This window comes from Temnothorax nylanderi, unplaced genomic scaffold, assembly GCF_030848795.1.
Source record: "Temnothorax nylanderi isolate EJ_2023f unplaced genomic scaffold, tnyl_v1.0 TNYL_tig0726_pilon, whole genome shotgun sequence".
In the NCBI taxonomy this organism is placed as follows: Eukaryota; Metazoa; Arthropoda; class Insecta; order Hymenoptera; family Formicidae; genus Temnothorax; species Temnothorax nylanderi.
Genome location: NW_027249788.1, coordinates 46,145 through 65,287, shown reverse-complemented (window position 1 = coordinate 65,287; position 19,143 = coordinate 46,145). Strand labels below are relative to the sequence as shown.

General features: G+C 32.6%; 1 protein-coding gene and 1 long non-coding RNA gene across 8 annotated transcripts; one reads left to right on the top strand and one right to left on the bottom strand.

Annotated features, from left to right (window-relative positions):
- The first annotated feature begins 11,041 nt into the window (after window positions 1-11,041).
- On the top strand, window positions 11,042-15,371 carry LOC139785027 (uncharacterized). Of its 7 annotated transcripts, none has more exons than XR_011721780.1 (6): window positions 11,042-11,371; window positions 11,432-13,086; window positions 13,159-13,470; window positions 13,539-13,879; window positions 14,247-14,552; window positions 14,639-15,371. XR_011721780.1 is itself a non-coding variant. In XM_071724199.1 (6 exons), exons 2-4 carry the CDS (start codon window positions 12,532-12,534, stop codon window positions 13,315-13,317), a joined length of 645 nt encoding a protein of 214 aa, XP_071580300.1. In that variant the 5' UTR covers window positions 11,043-11,371; window positions 11,432-12,531; the 3' UTR covers window positions 13,318-13,879; window positions 14,247-14,552; window positions 14,639-15,371. The 7 variants fall into 7 exon arrangements, 1 of the variants encoding a protein (XP_071580300.1); XR_011721779.1 differs by having other exon boundaries at window positions 11,043-11,371; window positions 11,432-11,504; window positions 11,865-13,086; window positions 13,159-13,879; XR_011721777.1 differs by having other exon boundaries at window positions 11,043-11,371; window positions 11,432-11,523; window positions 11,865-13,086; window positions 13,159-13,879.
- On the bottom strand, window positions 15,263-18,427 carry LOC139785029 (uncharacterized). The gene is made up of 4 exons (XR_011721782.1): window positions 18,176-18,427; window positions 17,841-18,029; window positions 16,388-16,463; window positions 15,263-16,294 (listed from the first exon to the last, which is right to left on the bottom strand). It is a non-coding gene; the product is annotated as an uncharacterized lncRNA (long non-coding RNA).
- Window positions 18,428-19,143: the final 716 nt, after the last annotated feature.

Below are 19,143 nucleotides of genomic sequence, written 5' to 3'. Positions count from 1 at the left end.
CTTAAAAACTATGAGGAAGCAATGTGCAGGTTTCTACTTGCACACTTAAAAACTATGAGGAAGCAATGTGCAAGTTTCTACTTGCACACTTTTTTTTATTGTGATAAAGCTTTATTGCAACTAATATCTGTTATACTAATATCTGTTATACTAATATCTGTTATATTCTTACAAAAATCAATTAAATAATTAATGTTTTTACTAAAATGATCCCTACTAATTGCGAACATATCTTATTTCCATTTTGTTCAATACCAATCTTCTTTTAATGATACTCTATATAAAATTACATGTATAAGTTATACATGTAACTTTTTAAGCAGAAATCGGTAACTCCTTCACCGATCCTCGCAAAATTCAAAAGAACCTTCCTTTAATGATAATCTATATAAAATTACATGTACATCTTATACACTTTTTAAGCAGAAATCGGTAATCCCTTCACCGATCCTCGCCAAATTCAAGAAAAAACTGAAGAATATAACAGGATTAGAAATAACCCGATATCTCAAAATTTGCGGAAGTTAAAACAACCACAGACATTTCTCCAAATATTATAGATCTTTGATCGCGTATAAAGTTGGGTCTAATCAACCAAATCTTAAAGAATTATATATGAAATAGGGGTAGAAAAAACTGAAGAATATAATAAAATTAGAAATAACCCAATTCCTTTCTAAAAAAAGGCATGTTAAGTCGATACTCGCATATCTCGAAGTTTATTGTTGCCGCTTTTCCGCGATGCCAATTGGTTCTCTCGCTGCGCTTACTTCATTTGCAGCTGTCATCGTATATTTTGACAGTTGTGTGTATCAAGAATTAATAGTGTAATAGTAATAGCATAATGTTAATGCTAAATAGCGCGCGCGAAGCGCGCGTCTGTGGTGTCTAGTATCTCAAAATTTGCGGAAGTTAAAGGTACCACAGACATTTCTCAAAAATTCAAGATTTTGTATATAGAAAGAATTTTTACCGATTATCGCCAAATTCAATACCAACCTTCTTTTAATGATACTCTATATAAAATTACATGTATAACTTATACATGTAACTTTTTAAGCAAAACTCGGTAACTTTTTCACCGATCCTCTCCAACGTCAATACCTTCCTTAAATGATATTCTATCCATCAAATAACTTACATATTTTTTAAGCAGAAATTGTTACACATTTTTTAAGCAGAAATCGGTAACCCTCTCACCGATCCTCGAAAAATTCAAAACAACCTTCTTTTAATAATACTCTATATAAAATTGCATGTAGGGGAGACCGGGGCCTAACCGTCGCCGGGGTTGAACCGTCAAATCAAATATCTCGGAACCTGTATATTGTGCGAACTCGCTATTAACATTGTAAACGCTGCTTATGGTACCCATGTGATCAACGGAGTTTCGGCAGGTTACCTGCCGTGTTATGATTTTTACGAGGGCAAACGTGTTTTCGGAAGGTAAAAGTTACATTTTCTGCGCGTGGAAATTTTGTAATATCTGCAATAATATTTGCTCTCCAAATCTCGAGGTACGTGATTATAAAGAGTAATGCATGCTGAACACGAATCCAGTGTAGTTTTTTCATTATCGTTGATGTCTAATATTTCGTGGGCGATCAAACCTGAAACTTGTGTTTGGGGTTAATCCGTCAGTAAGCAGTCCGGGTGCATTTCCAAGGCATTTCCGGGCATTTCCAGGCTCACTGCATATGGAATATGGATGAGACGGGAATTACAACCGTTCAGGCACCGAATAGAGTCATCGGATGTCGAGGAGTGAAACAAGTCGGGCGAGTGACTTCTGCGGAAAGAGGAACCCTCGTAACTATTTTTTAATAATGTTTCGCATAAAAATTTTAAATAAATTTTTATATTTTTCTCTTAAAAAACAATTATTAAGATGTATCCTATCATTTTTCAGGATTAGATGTACGTATATGTATTGAAAATGCAGTGTGACGGTTAAACCCCGGCACTTTTGAGATTTCAATTTTTCCACCGTTGTCGTTTTTGCTCTATACCGGTTAAACAAAGCGACGTAGATAAAAATTTCCTATATAAATTTTGTAGCTAAAGGTTCACTCTTTACAGTGGTATACCACATTTAACTAAAATTATTTATTTTCTTGTTAAAAATCGGCACCGAAAAAAAACTGACGGTTAGGCCCCGGTCTCCCCTACATCTTATACACTTTTTAAGCAGAAATCGGTAATCCCTTCACCGATCCTCGCCAAATTCACTAACAATCTTCCTTTAATGATACTCGATCTCCTTAGGGTTACAATTCTCATCCATCACTACCCTTCTCCTCTCACTTAACCCTTTGGACCAACGGCTTGACGTAGTTCTTTCCGAAAGACGGAGCACAGTTTGCTCCGCACAAGAGTCTTTCTCGCACGGAGGGCGCAGCTTTCGGAAATAAATTCCATGTTTACGTGCTCAAATGGACTCGAACCTAATTTCTCAGATTACGAGTCTGGCGCTCTACCACTAGACCACACTGCCGCCTCCTTTAATGATACTCTATCCATCAAATAACTTAGGGTAGACCGAGGTGAATCGGATCAATATAAGTTTTAAGACAGTTTTCGTTAGTGTTTTATTTCAAACGAGCTATTTTATCGTGCTAATTAGTAATTTGATTCGCCTCGGTCTACCCTATACATTTTTTAGGCAGAAATCGGTAACCCTTTCACCAATCTTCGCAAAATTCAAAACAACCTTCCTTTAATGATACGTTCTATATATAAGATTACATGTATAACTTGTACACTTTTTAGGCAAAAATCGGTAACCCCTTCACCGATCATTGCCAAATTCAACACCAACCTACCTTTAATGATACTCTATCCATAAAAAAAATTTAAGCTCGACATTAGGGCAATCATGTGTAGATTTTTTTAGATAGAAGTCGGTAACCCCTTTATTATTAGCAATTTTTATTAATTCTATTATATTCTTCAGTTTTTTCTACCCCTATTTTACATATAATTCTTTAAAATTTGGTTATTAATCAGTTCTTGAGTTATAGAAATTTCGGTAAATTTGGCTGTTTTTTAAAACAGAAATTGGTAACCCCTTTATTATTAGCAATTTTTATTAATTCTATTATATTCTTCAATTTTTTCTACCCCTATTTCATATATAATTTTTTAAAATTTGGTTGATTAGTTCTTAAGTTATAGAAATTTCGGTAAATTTGGCACATACATACATACATACATACATACGGACATTTTTTAAAATTACGATTTTCCGACGTTTTCGAACATAAGGAACACATTGGCATCGAAAGCTAAAAAAACAATTTTTTCTTCGGTCTTTTCTACCCCTATTTCATATATAATTCATTAACATTTGGTTGATTAGACCTAGTTTTATATGCGATCAAAGGTCCATATACGAAGTTTATGAAAACAAAGCTTCCTGTATGAGGAAGCAAAAATATATTATTTAAATAAATATAAGTATCAAATAAATAAAGAAAAATTATATTTGTTTTATGTAATAAAATGTAATCATGAAATGTATTTTAATAAAAGTTTATGTATAAGTTGTAAAAAGAGAAAATGATATTTAAAAAAATCAAAAACTTTATAATTTCAAGAATATTTTATGCAAGAGTAATACTATTAATTTCTAATAAAATATTTAGAAAATCCACAATAAACTAGAATAATTTATCAAAATGATTTTATATCAGCGGTGCACACGTAGTTTTGTTGTTAAAATTTTGCAGCAAATATTGAGATCCTGATGTATTTAAAAACATAGCTATTATATCCCAGTTTTCTATCTATTCCAGAATTCTTCGTTTTTCCTCATTAATCCAGCTATATTCCAGAAGCCTACTGTCATTGTATTCACGTACCCTTTCCTCACTTTGCTTGCTCCCTTCCTGCTTCCCGTTCCGCATTTCCTCCTTATTTATCCTATTCCTTATGCCTTCTCCTTCCCTATCCTCTTTCCTCTCCTTATGACTTCCGAAAATCACTCCTCTCCTCTAACTTTCCTTTACTCTCATTCCATTTCAGCTCTTTGTTGTCCACCCACATCTTTTGGTAGCCAATTGTGGTTTTCTTTCCTGCCTCTCTTTCCCCTTTTGCTATCATTCTTATTTCTTTTTGTATCTGCCTTTCTATTTTAGCAAGGTCGTCATCCAAGAAGCTTTCATATTTCCTTCCTAACTCTTTCCTTTGTGCCATTATTTCCCTTTTGGCTTCCCAGTTCCTGCATTTCAACAACGTCATTTTATTATCTCCGTATCCTACTTCTTGTACTTCTTCAATGTCCACTCTTACTTTATTTATTTCTCCTATCATCTTCTCGATTTTCTCTTTCCTTTCTGCCTCGTTTCCTCTCTTCGCTCCTTTCACAATTATATTGCTTCTCCTCCTTCTTCTCTCCGCCATTTCTATATTTTTTTCTATCTCCTTCATTCTCCCTATTATAAGTCTCTTTCTACATTTCCCTCTGTTCCACTCAAGCCTACCTTCTCAACTTTTTCCTCCAGACTTTTTATTTTTTCCTCCAGCGACTTTCTTTGGTTCTCCCATACTTCCTCTCTCCTTTTGAATTCTTCCTTCAACCCTTTTGGTCAAAGGAAGGAACGGAAAATTACAAGGAGAGAATGAAAAATGGTGCAAGTAGAAACTTGCACATTGCTTCCTCATAGAGGAAGCAGAGATTTCGTCCAATCGTTAGTTAACGTGAGAAATATATAAAGAAATATACTTAGCCCCGGTCTCCCCTATCTATATATATATCAAAATCTATGTATATTACGTTTTTCTATAAGTACCCGTATTCAAAAAGGAAATATAATCTGTAAAACAAGCAACTTATTCAGTCATTTTTTTAAATTGACAATCAGAGATATCATTTCTAAATGCTTGTTTCACAGATCAAATCAGTTGAACAAATATGTCGAAAAATTTTTTTAAAAAGAACCTCTTTACCAATTATCGCCAAATTCAATACCAACCTTCCTTAAATAATACTCTATCAATTAAAAAAAAATTCAGCCCGATATCTCAATATTTGCGAAAGTTAAAGCAACCACGGCCATTTCTAAAAAAATTCAAAATTTTTAAAAAAAAGAAACCCCTTTATCGATCATCACCAAATTCAATACCAACCTTCTTTAAATGATACTCTATCGATTAAAAAATACTTGCACACTTAAAAACTATAAGTAAGCAATGTGCAGGTTTCTACTTGCACACTTAAAAACTATGAAAAAGCAATGTGCAAGTTTCTACTTGCACACTTTTTTTTATTGTGATAAGCTTTATTGCGGCTAATATATGTTATACTAATATCTGTTCGCGTATAAAGCTGAATCTAATCAACCAAATCTTAAAGAATTATATATGAAATAGGGGTAGAAAAGACTGAAAAATATAATAAAATTAGAAACAGTCCTATATCTTAAAATTTACGGAAGTTAGAGCTATTACAGGCATTTCTCAAAATTATGGACCTTTGATTGCGTATAAAGCTGGGTCTAATCAACCAAATCTTAAAGAATTATATATGAAATAGGAGTAGAAAAGACTGAAGAATATAATAAAATTAGAAACAGCCCAATATCTTAAAATTTACGAAAGTTAGAGCTATTACAGGCATTTCTTAAAAAATTATGGACCTTTGCTCGCGTATAAAGCTGGGTCTAATCAACCAAATCTTAAAGAATTATATATAAAATAGGGGTAGAAAAGACTGAAGAATATAATAAAATTAAAAATAGATCGATATCTCCAAATTTGCGGAAGTTAGACCTATTACAGGCATTTTTCTTAAAAAATTATGGACCTTTGATCGCGTATAAAGCTGGGTCTAATTAACCAAATCTTAAAGAATTATATATAAAATAGGGGTAGAAAAGACTGAAAAATATAATAAAATTAAAAATAGATCGATATCTCCAAATTTGTGGAAGTTAGAGCAACCATAGACATTTTTAAAAAAATTCAGAATTTTTTTAAAAAAGAACCCCTTGATTATTAGCAATTTTTATTAATTCTATTATATTCTTCAGTTTTTTCTAGCCCTATTTCATATATAATTCGTTAAGATTTGGTTGATTAGTTCTGGAGTTATAGAAATTTCGGTAAATTTGGATGTCTGTGAAGTTGGCATATCATTTTCCAGCAGATCAAAAATAAAAGGGAGTTCTTGTCGCATGCAGTCGAGTTCTATAGTTCCTGATAATTTTTAGTAATGCTTCCTCCTAGAGGAAGCTTTGTTTTCGTGAAAAAAATTTTTTTTTAAGTATCTTTGGCAAAGTGTTTAGAATGTTCTAAAACGTCGAAAAATCACTTTTGTACAAAATGTCCGTGTGTATGTGTGTGTGTATGTATGTAACGCTTCTGTTGTCCGTTAATGCTCTAACTTCCGTAATTTTTTAGATATCGGAGTGCATTTTTTTTTAATCGATAGAGTATCATGTAAGGAAGGTTGGGATTGAATTTGGCAATGATCGGTAAAGCGGTTCTTTTTTAATAAAATTTTGAATTTTTGTAGAAATGTTCGTTTATGCTCTAACTTCTGCAAATTTGGAGATATCGATCTATTTCTAATTTTATTATATTTTTCAGTTTTTTTCTATCCCTATTTCATATATAATGTTTTAAGATTTGGTTGATTAGACCCAGCTTTATACGCGATCAAAGGTCTATAATTTTGCTCGCATATAAAGCTAAGTCTAATCAACCGAATTTAAAAGAATTATATATGAAATAGGGGTAGAAAAAAGACCGAAATAAAAATTGTTTTTTGAGTTTTCGATGCCAATGTGTTACTTATGTTCGAAAACGTCGAAAAATCGTAGAGTATCATTAAAGGTAGGTTGGTGTTGAATTATCTTTTTTTTTGTTTATGGTATAACTTCCGTAATTTTTGAGATATTGGGATGTTTTTTTTTTAATCGATAGAGTATCATTCAAGGAAGGTTGGTATTGAATTTGGCGATGAGCGGTAAAGGGGTTCCTTTTTAAAAAAATTTTGAATTTTTTTAGAAATGTCCGTGGTTGCTCTAACTTCCGCAAATTTGGAGATATCGATATATTTCTAATTTTATTATATTTTTTAGTCTTTTCTACCCCTATTTCATATATAATTTTTTAAGATTTGGTTGATTAGACTCAGCTTTATACGCGATCAAAGGTTCGCATATAAAGCTAAGTCTAATCAACCAAATTTAAAAGAATTATATATGAAATAGGGGTAGAAAAGACCGAAGTAAAAATTGTTTTTTGAGTTTTCTTCCAATTTCTTCCTCAACTTCATTATCTTCTCGATTATCTTCAAATTTTTCTATCTCGCTCATTGTTTGAATTTGCATTAACATATTATTAAAATCTTTTTCACAATTTTCGTGACCAGTATTTAAAAAATTATGACAAAGTAATACTTTAAATGTTCTAGTAAAAGACGTCGATGTCGGATTAAACAATTTCCTCCTTTGAAACGAATCTTTCCAAAAAGATCTTTAAGTAGATCTTGATTTAGTTTTCTTGTCGGAAAAAACTGAAAAATTTTTTATTCCAAAAGATTCCATATTTTTTGTACCGAAGAAATTGTTATTTTCCAAGCCGGAATAAATTTCATTCTATTATTTATGTTTTCTCCTCTGGCATTAAAAATTTGTAATGAATAAAAAAAATTAAGACATTCATTTAGAAATTCAACTTAGATATCTAGACCTTTATAAACATGAGCATATTTTTTCTCTCCATTATATTTTTCTGTCGAATTTAAAATATCAAACAATTTATCAATTTGATCAATAAAAGTGATTGTACCAATAGCTTCAGCAGGTAATCTATTAAAATGAATATACATGTTCATACCAGCTGTAAAGGCTATAATACACAAAATGCATAGCGTAGCATAAGCATAGCACAAGACCGCTGGACCAATGAGCATCCAGCATAATGTCGCCATATTAATTTACGTAAGATGCTCATTGGTCCAACGGTCTTATGCTATGCTTATGCGACGTTATGCATTTTGTGTGTGACGGCCTTAACCGATGTACTTAACAATTGAACTGCAAATCGAACTGTCATTTTTTCAAAACAACTTGGATTGAGAATTTGTTAATTTTGGAGCTAGTCGATTGCTAAATTTGGAATCCTGTGCATAAAATTCCCTAATATACTTACTAGAGGCACAATTGTTTGCAAATAAAAAGTCATATTTCAAAAACATGTTCCGAAGCGCCTTGAGCATGTGTGGTACATCATACATAAAGGAAACAGTAATATTATTTATCGTAAAAAAAGGATTTTCTTGTGTGATTCCAAGTTGATTTGCCAACATTATGTTATTGGAGCCCATATCGCAAACTACAGTTACAACTTTCAAATTAATATTTTGCAACTTAATGATGCATTCCATTAACAATTCTTTTAAGATTTTACTATTGCAGAAAGCACACATAATAATGGTTACTTCCAGGTACCCCCTGGTAACATTTCCATTGCAATTCTGCTGTAAAACTGCACGAAAAGTCGTGCATTAACTTTCGGGCAGATCATGCGTTTTCTATTTCCAACTTTGACTATTTTTCTGTTGGCAGAAACTTGCTCTCGTCGTAGTGCAACAGAATTGTGGAAGATATGTGTATGCATTTACATATAGCAGAATAGTGCAAGAAATGCGGCAGATGCTTGCGCAAATCGCAGTGCAACATAATCGCGCCAGATTTGTAGCAGCGCCTACTGCTACCCATACAGCGCAAAATATTTTTAAAATGTTTTTAAAATATTTTTTAGGAAGATTAAAATAATTTACAAAAATATTTTTAGAATGTTTCTATGTCCGCCAGATCATGTCAGAAAAATATTTTCAAAAATATTTTTAAAAAATTGCAAATAAGTATATTCAATAATATTTGTAAAATCTTTTAGAAATATTGCTTTGAAAAATAAAATATGTTTGACCCAATCAGCAATAATTGTTTCATGTTTGAAAGATTTTTTTAATATTTGAAAAATATACATCTTTATATCTTACTTTGGAAAATATTTTTTATATTTATAGCATCGCAGTGGTGTTGGGTAAGCCTTGCGTTGTATTGCTGGCGAAAATATGTGTTGCGAATGTCATGATTTTGCTTCGCCGGAGGCCTGCTTATATTAGATCCCAACTGAAATTTACTTGCGAGTTAGTTTTACCATTATGCGCCGCCTAGCGGCATCGTTGCAAACTAGCACGGAAAGATGTGCTGTATGGGTAATAATTTACAGAAATACGCATTTATATATACAGAAGAATTCAACAAGAATTACGGCAGATGCTTGCGTAAGAAGTAGAGCAGCAGAAATACAAATGATTTTGGCAGAATATACCGTACATCTGATTTATCAATCAAACATTTTTCGAAATTTGTAACGCCAAAATGGACCGTAGCCTACATCTCACAGCACGAAGCTATAACAGTTTCACAATCTCCAGTTAACTTACAGTAATTATTTCTATAAATATTTATAACATAAATTAAAAACAACTTTAATAATATTGATGATAATTATTTACACTTTATTTTAAAATATTTATTATAATCTTTTAGATACTTTTATTTTCCGGACATTACAATATTTACAAAATATTCAACGTATATATTTTTAAAATATTTAAATCTTTTTTATAAATATTTTAAAAATATTTTATAAATATTTTGTGCTGTCTGGGAGTTTAGCGCGCTCGGCTGTTCTTTTTCTGACGGGCAGATGCTTGCACGCTTTTTTCGCATTTCTGTCACTCGGATCTGTACGGCAAAAACAACAATTTAAGCGACATTATACACTTGTGAAATTTTGCTGCAAATATGTTTCAAGAGTCTAGCACACTCGACAGCTCTTTTTCTGACGGGCAGATGCTTGCACGTTCTTTTCGCGTTTCTGCCGGTCGGATCTGTACGGCAAAAACAACAATTTAAGCGACATACACTTGTGAAATTTTGCTGCAAATATGTTTCAAGCGTCTAGCACACTCGACTGCTATTTTTCTGACGGGCAGATACTTGCACGTTCTTTTCACGTTTCTGCCGGTCGGATCTGTACTCAAAACTCTGCTGCAAATGTGCGTGAAGAGTCCAACGCGATTTGCTGTTATTTTTCTGTTGGGCAGATACTTCCATATTGTTTTCACATTTCTGCTGCATGTTTACTTTTAACAAATAGTATAAAATTTCACAGTAGCTTCTTACAGCAGATTACTGCAATAGTACAGTAAGTACTCGTTCAATCACAGATATTATGCACTTCTGTCGCAATTTTAGACTGTTTTCTTCGGGACGTATTTGAACTATCAGATTGTGTTACCAGGGGCGCCAAATATAGATCGCGTCAGAAAAACACACGCCTGTCTTGCTGGAAATGAACGACTTGCATTTACCATTATCAACTAAACCAATCATTTCATCTTTGCTTGTATCATAATACAAATGAGATTTAATTGACATCTCGTCAAGGCAAATTGTACAATATGTATCTGCTTCTCTCATAGCTTTAGTTTTTATTAAAATTAAATCAAACCCAAGGAGCACAAAAAGTCAAGATGATGTCATTGTGACGTCAAAATGATGGGAAAAAGTCAGAGTTTGATCACTGCACTATCATGAGTCCAAAATGACTGTACAGTGACTCGTCATAAAATCATTACATGACGATATTTTGACTTTCAGGGTTTTTATATTTATTTTTAAAAATATAATTTGTTCAATCATTAGTTTCACAAATTGTTCTGAAAAAGAATATATTTCAGTGAATTTCTTTAGAAGCATCGCTACAAACGGTTTTTTAAATTTCTGAGAGGAGATTGCCTGGCACTTAATTAAAAATTAAAATTATTATGTGTGTGTGTGTGTGTGTGTTGCGCGCGCGTGTGTGTGTGTAATATATACTGATTTCATTTTATGAAATCTTTATTCATCGAAAATTTTACTTACTTAAATTGATTAATACAGGCTGCAGACCAGCGACACGCGATATCCAATGAGCGTATAGCTTCGCCAAGAAAGCTCTATGTACATACAGCTCATTCTATGTATATCGCGTGTCGCGCGTCGCGTGTCGCGTGTCGCGTGTCGGGTGACGGGTGTCGGTTTCTCGAGAAAGCTGTATATTCGCTCATTCTACATCACGTGTCGCTTTTGGTCTGTAGCCGGCATAAAAGTTGCTGCGCCGTGCTAGATAGACTAGCACGCGGTGCTTTCGTCGTTATTTCTAGGCTCGCACCATTTACCGGCTTGTACTCGCCTGAACGTGCTGCGACTAAAAATTGTAATATGTGGCATTGATAAGTGTTTATAGTCGAATATTCTACTAATATTGTTGTTAACAATATATAGTGACCATCATGACTGAGAAACATGTAAGTATTTACTGACGATGAGTATATATAATAACCATATTTTTAACCTGTGTTGTACAGGTTATGGAATCACAACAAATTTAACATTAGTTGCTTTCCATTTACACTCAAGTGATCTGAGTCACTCAGTTATGTGAGTATTTTATACTCAGGTAAGATATGTCATTTTGTATTTACCTGCTTATTTTGTTAACAAAGCTATCGCATAATAATACAGATCCATAGCCTCACTTTTAATGTTCGAGTCTATTAGATTCATTAAAGCACATGGTCTCGATTGTGGATAAAAACTCAGTTGAATCTCACTTGCCAGCATGCAAAAAGAACGTGCATTTAACTGAGTTATGACGTCACAAGTGAGAATTATCTGAGTTTTGATGTAAACGGAAAACAACTATTATCTCAACTTGTATATAAGAATCTCCTGCTAGTATTATATTGTATAAAAGAACAGTTGAACTGAAATACTTTTATTTTATTATTTTTTAAATAGAAATTAAAATCACTGAAACGGAAAATCCGACGTAATGCGAAGGTCATGGTATCTAAGAAAGTGCGTCAATACGAATTACGAGAACGGTGTGGACTGACAAATGCTAATAGATCTGAAACTGATTTGGAATTTGATACGGATGATGAAATTGATGAAGACAGAAATAGTTATAGTAAATCCGATACTTATCGGGGGGATAGAGAAAGTGATGAGAACGCAGAAAATATTAATGCAACAATTCTGCAAGGTTCTCCAACCCAAATAATCGACGACAATAATGCGATAAGTGATGAGGAAAATACTGGAGATAGCCGTAGTAATTGCAGTGCTGACGCAAGTTCTGAACAAAATGATGATCGAGAGGAAATTGTAATTAATGAGAACTTGGAGAATTTACAGGATTCTTTCAGTAATAGTGACTCTGAGTATAATGTTTATGTTGGCAACGTTAATCCCAATAATATACCAGTTATTGGCACGTAGCGTGACAGAGATGTTTATATTTTAAGAACACTTAAAGCGTGGGCATTACGAGGCGTAAGTAGAAAAAAAAATTAATGATTTGCTCTCTAGATTGCAACCTCTTTTCCCCATTTTACCCAAAAGTTATAAAACTCTTTTGAAAACTCCTCGAAAAGTTCCTTTGAAAGTAATTGGTACAGAAAAGATGTGGTATAAGGGTGTTCAAGCTAACATACGCCAAAAATTATCTGATGCCTATATAATGGACAAAGGTGAAATAGTTATGGATGTAAACATTGATGGGCTAAATTTATATGACAGTACGGATGGCGAGTTTTGGCCGATTCTTGGGAGTTTTAGTGACGAGGCAGATCCGTTTATCATCGGTGTCTACTATGGCAATAAAAAACCGGAGGATATAAACGTGTTCTTAGAAGATTTTGTTACGGAAACCTGTAAATGTTATATGATAGAAAACGCCAAAGGTTTTCAGGACTTTTACGCAAAACGAAATTTTGTTTCAGCTGTTGTCACTTCAAAGTCTTCGACGGTACAGCTAGTCAAGGCTGAACTACTGCAAGAAGTGAGCAGTAAAATCGATATACTTTTGATTAATCAAGAAAGAATCTTGCGGAAGCTATTTCCTGGAGAGCAGGCAGTAGTACGGCCCAAGAATTTGCTGCAGCTGCCCCTCCAGACTCACGAGGCATTCAATTCGTTTCAGAAGTTTCTTCAAAATGATATAAACTTCAATGCTACCGTAAGTATTGTAGTAACCTCGTATAACTAATGATTTACTTGAAAAGTGATATTTCGTATTTTACATTTTTAGGTCGATTATTTCGCTTCATTTTCTCGCGCAGATACAGAAAAATCTGCTGTTGGAAAATTGCTACCAAAAATCATATCAAACAAACTTGCGCGTATTCTTAAGGAGCCACATCTACCTAGAAAATTTTTTTTTTGCATTTTTTTGTATTGCATTTTCTAAAAGTTTCAAGTGTTGAGAATATATCCTGAAAATTTTACATCGATATCTGTAAAATTGACGAAGTTATAGAATTCCGAAGAAAACAAGTTCGAGCGTTCGAGCGTTCGAGCTTTGCTACCTGACGTGGCGCGCATGGAAAATATAGCTCTAGCGGTATTTTGGGTTTCAGTTGTCTTCTCGATTTTGTGTATTGTTGTTCATGACAAAAGAGTCCCTTTTAGGGGCCTAGGGGAGCGACCCCACCTGTGTCCTTCAGCTGAGGACCGTTAAAATTCAGTACGAAAGCCATTGAGCTAGCGAGTAGACGTACTAGTAGACTTTACGCACTTGCTCTTCTGTTCTGTATTCAAGTTTTAAAGCGTACGTAAAGTGATAATAATGGCATCGAAAATTGAAGACACTGCGAGAACCAAGACCGAGAGCGCATCAATTCAGCTGAAATTCGAGTGCAGGAGGCGACGCGCGAAGGGAGAATTGCTCGCAGACAAAAACAATCCTCTTCGCATGAAGCTGCAATTGCTGCTGAGGGTACTTTATATGGTCCTGGAATTGACGACTAGAGGTAAAGTTAAAAATTCTTCACTTAACAATAGTAGAACCATACTTGAAACTTTAAACGTGTTTTTCTCAAAACACTGTTTTCGAAGCCGGTGGACATCATATCTGGAAAACCGCTCGATGGATCGTTTTGAAATTTACACAAAATACGCTGAGAAACATTTAGAGGTCGTTGACGATCTTACTTTTTTTAAATCGATCTTTATTTTTTAATAATTACGTAAGAATGACGACATTTTTTCATAGATTTTCCATACCTGAGTTTCAATTTGTTGCCATTTTGTTTAAAAAATCGATTTTAAAAATCGGCGATCGTCAACGACTCGTCTTTATTGTTAACTTAAATAACCCCTTTGGTTTTTTTATTTCAGATCAACCGTTTTAACTGGACAGTGTCCACCGCCGAACGTGTCGAAAAAAAACTTATCATCTGCCGGCGGCCATAACTTTTTTGTTTTTGGACATTTTTTAATAAAAATTTTTTTTAAAGCTCTCAAAACATGTATCTTTAAGTACAAAAAAATTCGTTTTATTCCCACTAATCGTTTCTGAAAAAAAAATTTCTGAATTTCGACCTATTTTTCGGGCCTCTAGGTAGATGTAGCCCCTTAATTGGACAGGATCGGGTATGATCAAATTAAGCATTGAAGGCACCCCACTCCACGAAGCACTTCAGTGTAAGTTGCACTCTGATTGAACAAACGTACATATATATATACATCTGATTGGCAATAACTTCATTGAGTTGTTTTGGTATTTCCAGGTGCTATTTTGAAAAATTTTCCGCAAAGCGATCTTCAAGCTGCCACAGGCAGTATGAAGAGATGATTTCACACAAGTAGCCAAAGAAAAGTATAAGGGACTTAAATAATTAGGTATTACCCCTTTTGGGGTAATAATCGGGAATGATACCTCAGAGAAACGTCTGGCCGGACATGCGGATCTTCGTGCATGTATTAGAACGAATGGCAATAATGGAACGGTGCATACTAACGATGTTTATAACCGAGGGTGCGCGCCACCATAACTCGTTATCCGCGCTTCATGCGTTTCTTTTGTGGAATTTTTCAAAGCGCGGCTGTAATTGCAAATACTTGCACAGTGTTAAAGTCACTGATCGACAACACCCAATCAGGCTCGAGATTCTGTGCTTTTAACATTTTACTTCAAAATATTGATATACTATGATTTCTTATAAGAAAATATACTATCCAGTTTATTAAGTAACTTCGCTACTTTATAATTTATGTCCCTTTATAACTTTATAAGTTTTTATAACGTTTTTTAGTACCATCTGTTCTCGCTGAATTTCTTTCACACATTCCCTGATTTTAAACCATGCCGTAGAACAGTCTAATATCTTTCAACAAATATCGTACAATATATATAAGTTAAAAATTATAATATTATATTTTATGTCAAATATTATACAGTGTTGTATTATGGTACATGTACATCACAGTCACTTAAAATATAATAAATAATTTAAAAATAAACTAGTTTTTAATATATTTTTAAATATAAGTATCTTATTAATTATATAATATGTACGAAAAAAATCACGAGAAAAGTCAAGAAGACGTTGTTTTGACGTCATTATGACGTCACGAAATCGTTCTTGCCAGGAACCATAATGACGTCATCATTACTTAAACAAATATGACTTTTAAAAGATGTCATTTTGACGTCATTTTGACTTATGTGTTCTCCTTGGGAAAGACATTTTGATTTATGCCAGCTTTTGCGATTTGATATTTATTGTTAATTCTCATCAATGTTCTTTTCGATGGTAGCATGAAAATTGAAGATAATACTTGATATATTTTTGGGCCTTTAAAATAAAGACGGAAACAATAATCTTTAAATTCTCTGGAATATCTTTGGCCGTGTTTTTTTTTTGTTACGAAGTAAAAGCTGCTCTTTAACGAATATAGCCATTTCACGAGGTATAAACTTATCGCATAAATTTTTAAAATTATCCAAACTTTCTTTTCGTTTTTCTAATCTATTAGTTTTTAAGTTTTTATTTTCTTTACGCATTAATTTCATTTCAAGTCTTCTTATATTCGCTCGCAATTTTTTACATTCAAGCCAATTACGATGAAAATTTACCAATGTATGATGTTTGAACGCTTTTGTTTCTTCCAGATAATGACTGACATTCAAAAGTCTGTTCTTCATGATTAAACATTAATCTTCGCTTTTTGTCAGGAGGTTCAAAAGTTGAAGAATTTTGAATGGAAACCTTAAAATTGTTCAGTTGATCGTGATGTTCTGATGACATTTGAAGAGGCAAAACATGTAGATCTATCTGTGCCAACGCTACTTCCTGTTTCATTGGAATATCCTCCGATTCATCACGGATATATGAAGTAGAAGAATTTGGCAAATCTGATATTACAAATTCATCTTGTGCATTCTGTAAATTGCAAATATAATATTAACCTTTGATTTTATTTATAATTAAATTCATATTTATATTTATATTGTATTATATAATTATGATCAATACCTGTGAAGACGGGATGTATGTGTTTCCAAAATTCTGATAGATGATTGTGAAGAGACTGCATTATTCTAAAAACAAACTTATAACAGAAAAGTATATGTATTTGTTTTGCCAATAATTAATAAACGAGAAAGACTCTATTTTTATATTCGACAACATTTGGCTAATGTCGTGACAATTCGACCATTGGTTTTGGACAGATTAATCGTCAAGACTTTTTCGACCATGGGTTTTGGTCGTTTCTAAATTGATTTAATCTTTGATACTTACATATAAGCATCTCATTTTTATTAAATTAAATTATTAAATTTATTGCGAAAAATATTACCCAGCTTCGAACCCTGGCTAAAGTAATATTTTTCGCAATAAATTTAATAATTTAATTTAAGAAAAATGAGATGCTTATATGTAAGTATCAAAGATTAAATCAATTTAGAAACGACCAAAACCCATGGTTGAAAAAGTCTTGACGATTAATCTGATCAAAACCAATGGTCGAATTGTCACGACATTAGCCAAACGTTGTCGAATATAAAAATAGAAACTTATTATAATCAAAAATCGTAATAATTATAATTATAATAATACATTACAATAACATGATAATTTGTCATAAATAATAATAAAAAAGTAATAGTGAAAAAAGTACTATGACATTGTGGTCTTATTTGACCATGTTGCATGTCATATTACGTTGGACATACCTACCCAGATAGCCAAATGCTGTGAGTTTGCTGCCATGTTGCCAACAAGCAGCTTGTCGTTAATGCAACTAATTTTGACAAATTCGGGACAAGGTGAGACAGCATTATGCTTGTCGGGTTGAACTCATATGAATTATATTTCTATTAACAGCAAATTGATTGCAACGTGACAGCATCAATTTGTGAGGGATTTGTGACAATTTCATATTGTCAACACTTCGTTAGCAACGAGATACAATTAAAAAACTTCATAGCTTGATGACATATACACAATAACGGATGGAAATCATTATATATGTGTTGTTGCCGTCACGTTTGCATCATGATGCTCAAGATGGAACGATGAATCATTCATTGCTGTCATGTTGCTGACATGTTGCAGACAACATAACGTACCAACATTGCGGACCGTTTGCTCTTGAAATTGCGTCAACTGATTGCATGTATAAGCAATCATGTAGCTGTATTTGTAACGTGTTCTATTTCGATGTCAGCAAATTTACAGCAAATATATGAAAACACATGCAATGCATTAGTTTGCTCAATATGCTCTATCACGCTTGGCTATCTGGGTAATTTCAATTGCATTGCATAAATTGATGGATTTGAAGTTGCTGTAGTCAACCAAAATATAATCAATTAATATCCTAAACTAAAAAAAATAAAAAATAAAAAATACTTAATTTATATTTTCTTCGAATTGCACGTTATTGTATATATAAATATCTATAGCATTTATATGACATACTAACCTGGACGTTCTGATCATTTTCATCATTATTTGTGATGTTTAAAGTTGGAATTGCATGCCAATTTAACCTATTTCTCAAATAATTTGTAAACATGTTATCTTCAAAATGATCACTACACACTCCGTAACAATTGTATAATAAGTGTGCTTTACATATGAGATCTTCTCGAAGGCACGTGCTGGCTTTGCCCTTAAAAACATAATTTATTACAATGTAATTACAAATATTATCTTATTTTATAAGTTAAATAGTTTTTGTCAAATAGTTTAAACTTATTTTATAAGTTCATTTCATTTAACCTAACACAACTTAGTTTCTACATTACGAAAACTTACTTTTCAATATCTTTTGGATAACGGAAAAAACTACATTGTGAATTCAAACTGTTATTAATGCATTGTTTAACACTGCACTTAATATATCGTTGCTTTTTTTATCCACTTCTCATAATCTCTGAAAAATGGCAACCACAAATGACAACTTAGGTCTGGGCACATGTTTGCACATATGCACGTTCCTGTCCCCTTGTATTTCATTGGATCCTACCAGAAATAAAAGCTGAGCAGCTGTACCTGCGCGACCACGCATATTTTCGCTGAGTGCCCTTACTGGTTATACTGTGGTATAACCTATTCTATACTCGTTTGCGCTGTTGTCATTGGTCGCGTTCAGCAGACCAACGAAAACACATGATAATTTTATCTATTATATTTGTAATTTAGAAGCCAATATCATTAAATGTTTTGAAAAATTGGTTGTTCAACAAAATGTTCTGAAAAAGCTTTTGATAGAATTCAACAAAGTTACTTTTACTCATCCATGTAATCAATTTCCACAAATGTATCTGAAAAAACTTTATGGTAGAATGCGATTATATTATACATTAAAATTTATTAATCACAATTTCAAGTCGCCAATAAACCGAAAACAATTAATTATATGGAGACATGAGTAATATTTTTATTTTCATTTTTCAACATGTCATTAATATTAATATATAAGTATGAAATATAATATATAAGTACGTATATTATATATTAATACGTAATATATTAATACGTACTAGTTAATATACAAACCATATGTAATACGATTTGAGAAAATATATGTATTTTTATTTTCGCGCGAATAAAATTTATTACTATTAATTTTTTAAATATCATTTTCTCTTTTTACAACTTATACATAAACTTTTATTAAAATACATTTCATGATTACATTTTATTACATAAAACAAATATAATTTTTCTTTATTTATTTGATACTTATATTTATTTAAATAATATATTTTTTTAATCTTATA

Coding starts and splice junctions, on each gene's coding strand:
- LOC139785027 (XM_071724199.1), top strand. CDS start 12,532: ATGTGGTATAAGGGTGTTCAAGCTAACATACGCCAAAAATTATCTGAT. Junction 12,782..12,850: donor AGATTTTGTTACGGAAACCT/GTAAATGTTATA, acceptor ATTTTGTTTCAG/CTGTTGTCACTTCAAAGTCT. Junction 13,087..13,158: donor ATATAAACTTCAATGCTACC/GTAAGTATTGTA, acceptor TTACATTTTTAG/GTCGATTATTTCGCTTCATT.